The sequence below is a fragment of the Pleurodeles waltl genome, chromosome 6 (assembly GCF_031143425.1).
Source record: "Pleurodeles waltl isolate 20211129_DDA chromosome 6, aPleWal1.hap1.20221129, whole genome shotgun sequence".
Classification (NCBI taxonomy): Eukaryota; Metazoa; Chordata; class Amphibia; order Caudata; family Salamandridae; genus Pleurodeles; species Pleurodeles waltl.
Genome location: NC_090445.1, coordinates 1,609,860,415 through 1,609,876,174, shown reverse-complemented (window position 1 = coordinate 1,609,876,174; position 15,760 = coordinate 1,609,860,415). Strand labels below are relative to the sequence as shown.

General features: G+C 45.3%; 1 protein-coding gene across 1 annotated transcript in view; it reads right to left on the bottom strand.

Annotated features, from left to right (window-relative positions):
* Nucleotides 1–15,760, bottom strand: part of CACNA1B (calcium voltage-gated channel subunit alpha1 B) — an 856,833-nt gene that overhangs the window by 54,916 nt on the left and 786,157 nt on the right. Inside the window, exons 41-43 of the mRNA XM_069241492.1 lie at nucleotides 11,749–11,876; nucleotides 9,350–9,488; nucleotides 8,410–8,520 (exon numbers count right to left, since the gene is read on the bottom strand). Coding sequence (XP_069097593.1) covers nucleotides 8,410–8,520; nucleotides 9,350–9,488; nucleotides 11,749–11,876 — 378 coding nt within the window. The remainder of the gene's footprint in view (nucleotides 1–8,409; nucleotides 8,521–9,349; nucleotides 9,489–11,748; nucleotides 11,877–15,760) is intronic.

The following is a 15,760-nucleotide window of genomic DNA, read 5'->3' as shown; positions in this document are numbered from 1 at the left end:
TTTAGGGGCCCTCTTACGGGGGCCCCTGCAATGCCCATGCCAGTGGCATGGGCACTGCAGGGGCCCCCAGGGGCCCCGCGACCCCCCCCTACCGCCATCCGGATCTCGGCGGTCCGACCGCCGGGATCTGGATGGCGGTAGGGGGGGTCGGAATCCCCGCGGCGGTGCAGCAAGCTGCGCCGCCGCGGAGGATTCAATGGGGCCGCGGTACACTGGCGGGACCCCGCCAGTGGTGCCGGTCCGACCGCGGCTTTACCGCCGCGGTCGGAATCCCCATTGGAGCACCGCCGGCTTGTCGGCGGTGCTCCCGCGGTCCTCCGCCCTGGCGGTCAAAGACCGCCAGGGTCAGAATGAGGGCCTATATATGTATATATATATATATATATATATATATATATATATATATATATATATATATATATATATATACACTAATAAACAGTAAGAGGCATAAAAAGATTAGAAAACAGTGTAAAATAGCAATAAGCAATAGAGACCCTATGAGGAGCACACACCATATACTAAAAAAATGGAATGTAAACAAGGTACCACCACCTAGGTAAGTAAGATGTGTAGAGGGGAGTTGGGAGTACTAAGAAACCACAAAAGTAAGTAATACAGTACCCCCCAGCGATCAGGAATGCAGGAGTAAAACACTGGATTTCCCCAGAACCACCTCAAAGGATGAAAAGAAGAAAAAGAAGACACCCAGAACAGCCTGCAAGAAATTAGAGATGGAATACTGAAGATGGAGACCTGTGGAAAGAGGGGACCAAGTCCAGAAGTGTCTGTGGAGTCCCAGGAGGAGTAGGAGATACTACCCACCCAGAAGTACCTTTTGGAGTTGGTTGACAAAAAAGGAAGACAGGTCAGCACTGCAGCACAGAAGCCAGAGAAGAGTTCCTGATGCATGCAAAAGGTGTCCCACGTTGGAAGCTGGACTGCAGATGGGTGTAGGTGAAGGATTTCTACCAACAATCCTTGGTAAAGGCAAACTCGCGACTGGAGGAAAAGGGGTGCTGCCGGGGACCAGCAAGGTCCAGGAGGACTCTGCCCAGGAGGGGGAGTCACACGGGACTCTCTGCGTCGCAGAAGGCCCACAGGAGCAGAGGCAGCACCCACACGTGTCCCACAAGACAGGGACACAGAAGCTGCTGAAGCAGCCCATGCAGCACCACAGAAGTTGCTCCCACATCACCGGAGTACCACACAGAGGTCCAGAAGTTGCAATAGGGAGTGCTGGGGGCTGGAGCTATACGTCACCTGAAGTTCCCCTTGGAGGTGATGCAACAAGCATTGGCAGCTGCAAAGGACGCGGTGCATTGGGGTGCTGTCTTGCGTGGAGTGGAAAGGACTTACCACCACCAAAGTGCGACAGCTGGTAGAGAGAACCATGGGAGACTCTCCAGAACACCCCCGTGATGCAGGACCCATGCCATTCAAGATGAGGGGAGATCCACACAGCCAGTTGTCGTTGTAGCCAGGTACCTGTAGTTACAGGGGAGTGATGCCTTCACCCCTAGGGAGATTCCTTCTTCTTCTTGTGCAAGCTGAAGAGTTGCAGTCTTCTGAGGCTGCACAGCCGGGGAAATGTTGTAAAGCTGGCAGAAATGTTGGATACAATGTTGCAGAATAGTCTTCCTTGTGGATCTGCAGCTTGTAGGGTCCTGGATGGTCCAGTTGCGGTTCTGGAGGCCAGAAGTCAAAGCAGAGGTTGCAGAGGAGTCCTGCTGGAATCTTGCAAGCCGAATCTGAGGACCCACCCCAGAGGAAGAACCTATAAAGCCCAAAGAGGGGGCTTGGTCACCTAACCAGGTAACTACTTACACCTGCCTGGCGCATGCCACTCAGATGCTCCAAGAGTTCCCTGCCAACCTTGAAATCAAGATGGCAGAACTCAGGGACCCTCTGGAGGAGCTCTGGGCACCACCCCTGGGGTGGTGATGGACAAGGCAGTGGTCACTCCCCTTTCCATTGTTCAGTTTCGCGGCAGAGCAGGGACTGGGGGTCCCTGAACCGGTGTGGACTGGTTTATGCATGGAGGGCACCAAATGTGCCCTTCAAAGCAAAACCAGTGGCTTGGAGAGACTACCCCTCCAAAGCCAGTCACACCTATTTCCAAAGGGAGAGGGTGTTACCTCCCTCTCCCAAAGGAAATCCTTTGTTCTGCCTTCAGATCAAGCAGCAGGAGAGCAGAAACCTGTCTGAGGGGTGGCAGCAGCTGGGATGCACGGAAAACCCTGTAAGACTGGTGGTGGCAATGCTGGTGGTCCTCTAAGGAGCCACAAGAGTGCATAGCATCATACTTCCAGTACTTGCAACAGTATTGGGGTATGATTCCGACATGTTTGATACCAAACATGCACAGGTTTGGAGTTACCATTATGTAGCTGGACATAGGTACTTACCTATGTCCAGTACATATATAGAATGGTGTTCCCACACTCACAAAGTTCAGTAAAAAGGGGGCTGGAGTTCGTGGGGGCACCTCTGCTAGTGCAGGGGTGCCCTCACACACAGGTACCTGCACCCTGCCGTCTGGGCTGAGAGGGCCTACCATAGGGGTGACTTACAGTGACCTGGTGTAGTGACCTGTAGTGAAACCGGGTGTGGGCAATGGCAGGCCTGCAGAATCCTTTGCATGGGCTCCCTATGGGTGGATAACTGCTGCAGCCCATAGGGATCCCACAATGCCCTGGGTACCTAGGTCCCATATACTAGGGTTTAGATGGGGCATGCCAATTGTGGGGACAAAAGGCTAGTAGCAACCAAATTTAGAGGAGAGAGCATAGTTACTGGGGTCCTGGTTAGCTGGATCCCAGTGAGCACAGTCAAACACACTGACAACAGGCAGAAATGGGGGTAACCATGCCAAGAAAGAGGGCACTTTCCTACACACACACACACAGTGTTTCAGACCCACTCAGACACTCATGCACCCACTCACACATCTACTGACAGAGACAGGCCCTGTGGCAAACCTGCACTTAGTACGGGAAAAGGCAATGCGTGGCGGGGGTTGGAATAATGTATAGTAATTCAAATTACTTTGCGCTAAACAAACATCGAAATTCACTGAAAAAAACAAAGGTTACAGGAATGTTATGGTTAGGGTCTGAATTTACTCTTAACTATAACTCGTGCCCTAAGGTAACTATAACTTGCACCTTAGCCATGCACAGCTAATTACTCCACATAGTATTTCATTGATGAGATCTTGTATGGCATCCTTGATATCACTGCAGTGTTTGCAATACCAATTATTGATAAGAAAACTGTTCATGGCAAGGGCACAAGTTATAGTTACTTGAAAGAACTCTAACTATAACTGCTGAATTTCTATGGTTTTGTATGAGTAAATTCAGAACCTAACTATAACATCTCTGTAACCTTTGGTTTTATATATATATATATATATATATGTATATATATATATATATATATATATATTCATTCTATGAGACTGATTTAAAGTTTCTCTGCCAACTGTTGGTCTGTCAGTCTCATTTAGAGGTGAGAAGACCGAAAGTTGGTTGATGGAGCGTACTCTGGCTTTATCATCAACATACTCCTCTAACGGTCCAATGCTATACAGGTCATCGGAGGTTAGCCTTTCCACCACCCGCCTTGCTTAGAGTGAGCGGTCATCTGGCTTTAACTGAGGTCATTTTCTACACATTCCTCAGGAGAAATATGTATATTTCTATATAATATAGCAATTTTTACCAATGTTTAGAATTGTCTGCGGATCAGGCAAACAACTCTAAATATGGAGGGCTGAGGATCTTCGGGATGGCAGAGGCAATGTCTTCCACCATCCAGAAGGAGCAGAGAACTGTCATTCTCTAAAACAGCTCCATAAAATCTCCAACACAAGAAAAAATAAATGTGTCTGAAAATACCGACCCTTCAAAAATCTAATAAGCAAACGGACATCTAAGTATTTTCATACTTAATAACGACTGTCAAAAAAGATCACCTAAACGATGAACCAGAAACTCTAAAGAGCAGATTCAATTTACATATAGGATCGATAGAGCCTGCTCATTAGCAGAGCAGTGTACATAAGTTTGGAAAGATCTACTGAGTTGCCTAAGAGCCTTGAATTATTGGGTCCTTCCTCAAGAGGACTGCATACCTTCCATGCAGTCTGACCCAGTTTTTATGACAACACACATCCCCTTCAGCAGTACAAATCCACACTGGCCTTGCACTATGAAATGTATCCTGGGGGACAGTCACCATCATTCGTCTCTGCCACTGCCTTTGGTCGGCATCATCTTGATGCAACACACAAGTGCTGTTGTGTTTATTGTGTATAATGTGCACCATCCTAGTGCTTGTCAAATCACCTTCACGTGGAACATGACTATGGAGATTATTCTGCACAAATTACAAGCAAATTTTAACAGGTTATTCCTTGGACAGTTTTCAGTACTGGCATTACAGATACTGATGTGGCCTTATCACCTGTAGTACTGCAGGCCAGGACTGAAATGTTTGGGTACTAGTAAGTCTTTAATAACTTGACAACCCCATTCCTTAGGTGGAATGCAGTGTGGACCAGGCAATGTAAGCTGCATGGAGCCATGCGATGTGCAGGAATGGCAAGAATTAGCCTTCTGTACTGTGTCTTCCTGTCATGCTGCTGCTTGAGATAGGAGAATAACATAGATGAGATTACATACTGCTAGGTAGCTGCCCGGGGACCGCGCTTTGCTCCTCTGCCAAAATGTCGGACAAGATGAGATACAGGGTTGGAAGTAGCCCAACAGTGCAGCGGATGAGCAGGTGAACACAGGTTGGGTGGGGGGACAGTCGGGAGAAAAAAAGATGGGGAGCAGGCAGACAATAGCAGTATCAATTGAGGCAGAAATGCAGGCAACCCATCACACAAATACGCGAAACCGACGGACCCACAAAAGGCACATAGAAAGGAGAAGCAACACAAAGCAGACGCAGCCGATGGTTTATTAGAGATATATTGGTCAAAACAAAAAATGATAGGGTTTAAACATGTTGAGGACAAGGAGAGCAGGGGGGGAAGGTGGAAGAAAGGGAGAGAGAGAAACATGTTAACATCCATCAGTTATTGGGTGGTAGTTGAAAACACAAATGTTACTGAATGTTATGTTACTGATTGTGGGAGCTCAGGACCTGAAAAAGGGAGCTGCATCGTATCTCCATTTTGGAGTTGCATCTACATGCACCAGGACCTTGGGACATCACCAAATTAAAAATTAATTCTCATGGAAAGCAATGGAGGTTACATCTATACAAGGCAATGAGGACACCTCCGTAGTATGACTAGTATGAAAAAAGTGAAATACCACTTTTCCTCCATACTGGTGGACATTATTGTTCATCTGTGCACCTAAAACAATCATGTTTCTTATAGATCAGTCTAGAAAAAATCAACAGAAATCGAGGGTGATACAGCTCCCTTCTTTCTAGAATCCTCAGTAAAAACACCCACATAAAACAATGAAACTATGGATCAATACAAATCAATGAGGAAACCAAATTGAAAGGGGACACTAGAAATGTATTTAAAATCAAGGCATTAAAAAAACTGGGGATGAAGAGGTGCCAGACACTACAAGGCAGGGTAACATACACAGAAATGTATTTTCCAACAGTGCCTTCTTGCAGTTAGTGTGTGCCTTTTCATGAAGTTGTGGAAGTCTTAGGACTGATGTACGGTGGTGACCACCTCCTACCTCCAGTGTGAGGATCCCTTCATCCCGCCAAGGTGAGGGCATTTTCAGGATGGGCAGACCCAGTCATAATGTGTGAGTGAAAGGGACTGTTCCTGGTCCAGCCTGCAGTCTTCTACCATCACCCAGCTTCTTCTTGCTAGTCAAACCTCCCACCTGCTTCTTCCAATCTCTGTGTCTCGGCTACATTTGTTTGTTCCCAGTTGCATTCTGGTCTGTGCTTTCTAGGACATCTACAAGCCACAGCACAAAGAAACATCTCTGCCTTGAAAAGGAAGAGCACTGCAGAGGTGGGAAGGCAAAGGAAGTGTTGCTCTGATAAAAGCACAATTACCAATTTGCACGTGTGGCAGAGTGTGAGCATGGCAAAAGGCAGGAGCGGTGTGAAGCAGCTTCAGAGTCCCATCTTACTTGGTGGCAAGTGAACCTCTTGCCTTTAGATGAAGAGTAGTCCCTCTACCAGTCCAATAAAGTTACAGTTCATGGTCTGGCAAACCAAGTCACTCTGTAGTACTACCCTACAACCCAAACTGTTCTACTGTTTACTTACCAGAGCATGCTGCTCTGCAGTTGCACCTTCACATGTCTCAGGACTGTCTCCAAACCTCCAACACTGGGCTCTTCTCTACTCAGCACTCTATGGTTGTTTTGTGCATGGTTGGGTGGGACGTGGTAGGTGCTGAAAAATGCAGAGTGGTGAACTCTGGGATGCATGTTGCAGGTGGGTCAAAGAATGGTAGGAGGTAAGAGTTAGGAAAGGGAATGGAAGTGGCAGATGCTGAGAAGGGAATTACTTTAATGCTTAAAATAGACACACAATGTCGTAATCTGCCCCTTGTTTGATATGTTCTTGAGGAATGGTTTGGGCTATATTGAGAATGAAGCCATCTCTTCATAGATATAGAGTAGGGATTAGCCAATTGAAGCTTTCCAGGGTTGAATGTCCATGACTGAACACACAGCACATTAATTCAGCAAAACACATTCTGTTTTGGAAGAAAAGTGATCTCTATTCTTGGCCATGGTACTTAAGAACGGTGGAGGTCTCAAAATATATGTAAGACTTTTGGTCCATTAAAATAATCATGTAGATACGAGGTGATAGAATTAATTAAGGATCAAGATCCCAGAGCTTGACTAAGGGACCAGCTCAGAATCTGAACACGGTTCTCCTGCTGAAAAGGCACCTTGAGTCTGTTCAGAGGGTAGGTGTCATTGCTGATCAAGCCAATCAGCTGCCCTGATTTAAAGTTCAACAACACATTCAGAGATCCCGAATACTCTGTAGAGCCCAGAATCTACACACAGAATACGCTTCTCTCCTTTTAGGGAGCAGGTAACTTGCATAAGGAGGGCCTGTGAATGCAAACAGGCTGTGCTCCGGTCAGTGTGAGACTTAGTCTAAAGGTTGCTCTGAAAGAATCTCAGGCTAGCAAGAGATCTGTTTTCCCTTCAGAATGGTTTCTCCTTGAGGCACATGCCAAGCCACGAGAGATCTTAGGTAGAGGACCTTTGTAGCGTGCCAATGGACCATTTAAAACACGGTCAGTGCTTCCTTTGCCTAGCACTATAAATACAGTAACAGCCCTCATTGGCTGTGGCAAGAGTCAGTGTTCTTTTCCTTGCTTCATATACAAGTGCTGTTTTATTGGGTACATTAGTAAATATTATGAACAAGACATAAATATGAATTGATATATGTCTACCCCACTACTCTGCATTTTTCCATGATTTTCACTGACTCAAAAACTTCACAGGTGTTTACTAGGTAAACTTTAAGTGGCTAGCCCAGCAATTTTGGTTCATCTTGAGATGTCCACACTTGGAACTCGAGTCAAAGACCTCACTTAAGTAGGCATAAATAGACATGATGTGGTCATTTTCCTAGTCGTGTACTGCTGATATTTTGGCTTCAATGGAAATGGGATGTAGGTTCTGCATCAGCAACACTTTCTTTACATAAAGAGTTGTGAAAGGAATTAGGTATGAAAGGGGAAAATAGCTTCCTAAAATAGCAAGAAAACTTGCCGACACTTATGTTTGCGCCTCAACCAATATTGCCTTGCAGCACACAGAATTGGCCTCAATCTGCAGGTTCAGGTACTGATGTCCCAGTCAGATAGCTTGACCTTCCCCATGGGTCTACTAATGCCCAGTATTTGTCTCATTTGCACTACATAGTCCATTAGACCCAATGAAAGCCTCACCAGACATCATAGTGCAATGATCTCTGTATCAGCTTTTCTGTACACTCCAGTTCCTTTGCTATACCTGTGCAGGGCCCAGTGCACCCCAATCATTTCTGAAATCTAGTACCCACCCAGAGGGAAAGAGGACCATTTCCCTTGCTTGCATTAGAGCCTGAGAACCTTGCTTTGTTTGTGGTGTGCTCAATGCATCCATGAAAGGCAGAAAGGAGACCAAGAACCACGGTCACATGAAAGACAAAGGATGCTAATGTTTCTTGGGTTGTCTTCATTTTTGATTCTCTTTGGATCTAATTCTTAGAGCCGGGTCCTTTTCCAGAGATGACAAGTGCTAGGGTAATTTATAAGCCTGGTCTGTCTTAATATTAAATTCCAGGTCTAGACTGCTGAAAAGATAAGACTTACCTTTGGGTGTTTCACAATGCTTGTGGGAATGACATAAAGCTGTGCAAAGGAGTGAACGTGGCGATGACCAAAGTCCTCACCTGAGATTCGGCTGCCAATCGAGGCATGGACACCGCCCTGCCATGGATCTCCAGGCCAGGCTGATGCTCTCCATTAGACAAGCTGGGGCCCATCTGTTTCATTTCCACGGCCTGAAGAAGTTTGAGTGTCACACGTGGGTCACAAGAGGAAGATAGACCCGTGTACAGAGGGAAGAAGACAACAAGAAGTTAAAAAACGCACACTACCTACCATGAAGTTAGGAAAAAATGCGGGGCAGCAAGCCACTTCCCTTGGTGGTGACCACACAACTGCGTCTCACTCAGAAGAGCAAATTATATTACTCATGCAGGAGCAAAGGATTCCGAAGGAGGCGCAAAGTAATCCAATTGAGAGGGCTGATGAACTTTACTCACGTAAGTGGCGGAACTCACTGAGAGGGGAACTGATCTCTTTTACTGAGGACTGAGGAGCGACTGATTTGTTTCAACAAAGTGATTGATGTGACTCAGAGACAGGAAGGGTCACTAATTGCACACATGGATGGTCACTAGAGATGCAAAATATATCACTCAGTGGAGTGAAAGGTCTCAATCTGAGGGCGATGAACAGACCTCAATTATTGGGTCCACTGATCTTTCTTAGAGGGGTGGCCTGTTTTATTCGGAAATGCAGAAATGTCATGCAGATGGTGGACTGATCTCACTAATGGTGATCTGGTCTCACTCTCTGAGGACTTGTGTCTTTCTTAGGCATTTACAATCTCAATCAGGGTAGTGTCAGACCTCACTAAGGGGAGTGAATATACTTTGCGAGAGGGGAAGTGAGCTTGCTAATAAAGACATGATCGTACCCAGTGGGTGGTACGGTGGGGATGTCGATCTTAATAGGATTTTACTCATACTGCTGTCTCTCTTCAATCAATATGCAAATTCAACTTTAAGACACAGGGCTGACCCATCCCGTCTTCCACTTACACACCTGTTTGCAGGTCCGCACGCTGTGGAGGTCTTCAGAATGGCCTCGCTCAAAGGCAGGTGTCTGTGACTCATAGTAGACATCTTGTCCATGATGAGCACCCCATGAGCTGGACTCCCTAATCCCACTGTCTGGATTCGGGCTGAAAAGCAAGAAATATTCATTACATGTTGTGTGATTAGATCATTAGAGGAAAGGTAACTGCTCCAAGGACTCATGAGTAAAAAAAGCACAGAAATCGAGCGATACCCAAAAACAGAAAGAGCATGGGCAATAGCCGTGCAACATTCCCTCACAAACACAGAGCCAATGAATCAAAAACAACTAAAGTACATCCCCAAAGTCATCCCCTTCCACTACACACTGAGACTAGGCAACAGTGATGCAAGTCTCACACATGCACAGAACATGTACAGCTGAGAGCAGAAATGCAAGGTTTCCTCATAAACGTAGACAGGTGGAGAGGAGTGTGCAACAGCTTTATAAGCTTTCCTTCATATACGAAGCACAGATGCAACGTAAGCAACATTCGTGCAAAAGTACCACACAAACGTAATAGAGAAAGCACAGACAAAGTCCAACTTCCCTTACTCAGTGTGGCTACCAGAACTGCAAGTTTCCCTCACACAGAGAAGACATGCAGCATCTGCGGCAGTAGGGCACGCTCCCCTGCCCTATGGTCTACAGCATTACAAGATTTCCTCTGGTGACAAATGACAGTTACATCCCTGGTGGAGGATTATCTAGAAATGACACACTGGACGCAGAGATAAGAGGTCACATCCTTCCTTGGAAGCCATACACAGGAAGTGCAGCTAAGCCAGTTTTCCTCTCCTAAGACCCATGTCATCTGTGGGGTCCCGCAGTGCTCAGCATTATTTCCTTTGCTGTTTAATGTTTACATGTACCTATTGATCTTAGCCCTGGCTAATTGTGGTTGCAATTCTACAACTATGCCAATGACACAGCTCATCTTCCGGCTTGAGGGTACCACCCAATCCCATCAGGAATTTCAATCTAATCTGAAGTTCATTGGCAACTGGATGGGCATTTAATCCCTCCAACTAAATACCGATTAGACTGAGTTGATTTCTCTCAACCACATGACGGCTCTCTGGGCCAACACCGACTGACCCTCTGAGCTCAGTACCTCTCTGCCAAGAGCATGGGCGTCATGGCAGACAATAAACTATCCAACATCCCCCAGATCAAGGCATTCATTGTGAAGTCGTATGGCCTATTGGAATCCAATAGGAAGTTCTCTCCTCCTCACCTGAGGCTTTGAAAGCAGCGACTGCAGAAGTAATTTTTTCCTACTTCGACTATGCACTCTCTGTATTTTGGTCATCCTGCACCTTCTTTTCACAAACTACAAATCATTCAAAATACAGCATCGAGGATAATCTGTAAACTCAAAACAGCCTGTATTATTTACAAATCCATTCATGACCAGGCTCTAAGCCTTTATACTAACCAGAATCATGAAATATATTCCTATTTGAGTGCTCAGATCCTCTCTTGCCAACCAGTTGAGGATCCCTCAGTTCAAGCAACAGAGAGCAGGGAACATGAGATACTCTGTTCTGGCCCCCATCTTATGGAACTCTCTCCCTTCCTTGGTCAGACTGTAACCCAGCTTTCTGAGGGTCAGGAATCGTTTTAAGACATGACTGTTTAAGTAAGCTTGTGATAAGCCAACGCCCACTCTCCGCTCCCTTGAGGTTGTCGCAGACCCAAGAAGCCCTTAGGTGTATGTGAACTCTATAAATTTTACTTCCTGAGGATCAGGAATTGTTTGAAGACCTGGCTGTTAAAGTAAGCTTGTGATTAGCCAGCGCCCACTCTCAGCTCCCTTTAGGTTTTCGCAGACCCAAGAAACTTATGGGTGTATGTGAACTCTCTAAATTTTACCATCATAACATAACATAAGTAGGGTAGCTACTCGCACAGGAGGTATGTGGTGAATGAAACAAAGTCATCAATATTGGTAGGTCACGTAATCACACAGGACAGAGTTGGAAGAGCTTCATACTTAGAAGGCATATGGAGAATAGCAGGAATTCACTAAACATGCCCTTTGAGAGGTCAGGTGCTCACACAGAAAAATGGAGTGGGACAGTTGAAGTACACACGCATAATACATATAAGATACGTGGATACTCACAAAATATGCACACTGGGAAGCATTAGGGACAAATCCTCCCTTACACACACAAACACACACACACAGGCAGAGGCTGGCAAGACATAGACCTTGGGCGCTAGGTCTTCCCAAGGAAAGCTAGGGTCAAAATATCTTGTACACAACAGACACTTAGGAATGCTCAGGTACACATAAAACATGCACATTGAGATGCATATAATCTACCAGAAGAACAGAGTGGGAAGAATCTGGTACTCACATGGCTCCACCATTATTAAGGGAGGCTGAACTCTTCTGACGAAGGAACATTTTGGCATTTCCAAAAGGTGTGGGCAGAGCCTGCTCCAAGGTGGCTCTGATAGGCTGGAAGAGGGAAACTGTCCCTGTCTGCAGAACATAGAAGAGAAGAGCATGAGAAGCAAATCTCAGTGTAATAAGTGAGTGACATCACTGACACTTTTTATTTTATTTCAATTAAACAGACTCTCTCCGACTAAAAAACAACATCAACAGTGTTTAGCACAACCTTTTGAGACCAACGACTTGAACGAAAATAGGATACAATGCAATGTAAAGGAGGGACTTCTAAAACAAACGTATTACAGGAAATTAACCTTGTATTTGGATCGAATCAATCAACACTTTGAGCACTTATTATGGATTTCCAGTGGAAGGGAATCTACCTCCTCGAAGCAGCATGACCAACTCATCTTCAGTTTTTCACAGCAGCCTCCAAAAGTGTATGCACACTGTTTACTGACAGGGTATCTAGGCACACATCTATATAAGGCATTGGACAGGAGTTCGCCAAAGAAGTGCAAACACAAATTACTCAACTAAAAAAGCCCTTCACATAAACAGCCATTAGCAGCAGTTTCAGTGCTGAAAAGTAAGCAATGAGAATACACTGTGCTAGATAGAGACATACCTAAACATTTTTTACAGCTACTCTAGCTATGAGACACAGGGCCAGATCCACTAAAGGAGTTTGGGTTGCACACCCTGTGGACTGCAAAAATGCATGCTCTGCAACAGCAAAAAACAAATGTTGCAATGTACTAAAGACACATTGTGCCGCCCATTACGAGTTTGGCAGGCGGCAGAGGGCGCCCGCCAAACTCGTACCACCATCAGGCCGCCTGTGCGGCCTCAACACAGTCCGCACAATTAAGGGTTCACCGCAGGGCCGCCGGCGGTGCGGTGGGTGCAGCAGCACCCGTCACACTTTCCACTGCCCGTAATTCGAGCAGTTGAAAGTGTGACAGGGCTGTCCATAGGGGCCCCTGCAACCCCTTTCCGTCAGTCTTTGCATGGGGGGGGGGCTACCGCCATGCAAAGGCTGGCGGAAAGGGGTCTCGTAATTCCCTGGGCACCACCGCCCTGGAGGAATACAACCGCTGAGACTGCCAGGCTGTCCGCTGGTGGCAACCTGGTGGTGTCAGCAGCTCCGCCACAACGTAATGTCGCGGTCGGACCTCCACTTTGACCGCGGCCCCACCGTGACCCTGGTGGTCTGGTGACCACCAGGTTCAAAATGGGGGCCTGTGAGTTGTAGACCTTTACGATTCAAAATGTAGACTGTGCAATTCATTACACGTGGTTCGTTAAAAGGGGCTTGAAACCAACACCACAAAGGGGTCGACATACATTTGCAAAGTCAGAGCTGTCTATGATGACATTCTGCCTCCACTCTGTGAATGTGGGCTCTGGGGTCAAAAACCTACCGAGTTTACTATGATTTAATTGCAAGTACACATGCTCTACAATAGATCTTTCCCCATCCCTACACTCTGTATGTTGGTTTCACGTAGAAAGAATTAAATCAATCAACCCCACAAGTGGGGAGAAGACTCTCAGCGAGTCATGAACAGAGATATTTTTTTGTTGATTTTTTTCAATACCCTGCCTTAGGGATTTGTCTCTGGAAAAAAAAAATACTGTCATGCCACAACTGCACAGCTTGCTGGTCAGCTCAGCACAGTTTCAAAGAACGTGTTCCCACCCTGTCTGGAGAAGCACATTTGAAAAAAACTGCTGCAATGTCACCAAAAGCCTAAATCTGGTAGGCAGGGTGGTGCTTGTGTTGATCCAGTGATTTGGTAACCAGCCCGCTAAATTATATATAGACCCTTAAATCGCCATGGCTACTCTCAGGCATGCACTAAGACTCTGAAACAAGCCATCAATACATTTAAAAGTTTTTGTCCTGAGGAATGCCAAAGACATTGCATTGGCTGAGAGGCAGTGGGCATAAACATGTTGACGTATAGTGTAGAGATGAATGATCCCAATAGCCTTTCATATGATGGTTTAACATAGTGGTGGAAGGTCAGAAATAATAATATAGAAAGTGTGTACTACTCAGTTTTAACCTCACCGCCATGCTTTAGGGATATGATTAAGCTATGATTACTGCTGCTCATTACAAGTGGCCTTTTATATTGTGAGTCCTGCACAAGCATCTGTTTAAGCAAGGATGACAGTTCTAAGTGGGGCAATGTGTACAACACCTGGTAATTTCTGGGTACAATAAGGTTTGCGTTCTCCGTTACATTTCAGCAGGTTTACACCGCCAGAATTCAACAGGGAGAAAAGGCCCAGTATTTAACAGGGCTTGCAGATACTGCACCAAAATCCACGATAAACCTCTAAAGTTCACACTAGGAGATAATTATCGCACTTGATAGATTCTGAACACTCTTAATCAGTCCCAAAGAGGTGCACCTTAGCTCTGTTCTCACTAAGTTCACAGTATGCTCACACCCTGCTCAATTCATAAAGAGCTCTTAGTGAGCCCAAGAAGAACACCGTTCTGCACAGCGAAGGGCCAACCTGATGGTGAGTGATGCCACTTAAGCCCTGATTACAAGTCAAGGCTTAATTCAGATCTCTGTGCAAACAGAAGTTAGCACAGGGATAATAATTAAAATTTTCATAGGGAATGGAATTACTAGTTGAAAAATAAATATCACTTACTGGCAGTTTTCCCACAACAGACTCCAGAAGATCAAAATCTGCTGAAATTGTTCAAGCAGAAAAGCCCTAAAAAGGCAAAACTTATGGAATTCGGTGTTTTAAAACTGATAATGCATGTTAAGCCTCATTTTCAAGTTAAAACCTAATGCTATGAGATATTTATTAAATATGGTAAATACTTTACCCTGGGGTAATGGTACTTACCACGTACTGTACAGACTAGGCCTCCCAACTTGTAATGATATCAATAGGGCATGAGTGAGAATTCAGTGTCCTTTCATTGTTTACTGTACTCAGTTAATCAAACTTGGAATAAAACATAGGGAGAGAAAACATATTTTCTCCCCCGAAAGACAATGGTATCTTTGGTGATGTTTATTGGTACCGCATGACGAGGTCTTTGGAGAGGACTGGTTTTATGAAGATCAATATAAAAAGGCAGCCATTTAGGCCCACAATATTCATATCTCAGAAGCCATCTAAATGTCAAGTATGTATCATTAACTACATAAGAACACTGGGAGGGATTTTGTCTGCTTGACCTTACCCTTTCCTGAGGTAGAACATGGACCTGCAGTGTGTAGGAACTGTGTTTGAACTGTGCATGTGTCAAGGAATAAGTGCCACAGTAGATATAGACACTGAGAAGCAAATGACCTCCCATTCACAAAAGAGGCAGAGAGAAGAGAGATAAAGTAAGACAGTATGTGTGGGTGCGGTTGTGTGTGTAAGTGATGTGTGTGGGGTGAGGAGTTTATTTCCATACATACTGTTAAAAAAGTAACCATTGACACAGTGCAGTCCTTTGTGCAGGTCAGTACCCATAAACAAGTAAATAAACACCACTTAAACTTAGGCTTCTAATTTCTCCTGAGTAAGAAATTGTCTCTCCCCCTGCCTCTTTAGGGCTTTTGTTATGGTGGGTTCTGAAGGCAGCAATGTCTTCATCCGCTATGCCAGTATGACTTGTTGTACCATTTTTATTATTTTTATGCAAACTGAACAGGCGGTTTAGTTGACAAAATGTCGAAAATATAGGACAATCCCCGTTGGGCAGGTACTCTTTTCGACTCATGTGTGGGTATGACTTTTAAGTGTGATTTGATAGCGTTATTGTCTGCAATATGTATTGTTATAAATTCTCTGATTACGAGTAGCAGTGTAGATCCCTTTTAAAACACTCAAAAAATCCAACTCCTTGGGATATGGAATTCATCCAGCGTGTTAAATTACACCAATCTGAAGATCCTGGGGAATACCATTTGAATATTGGTGCACGCCTTGATAAATACCAT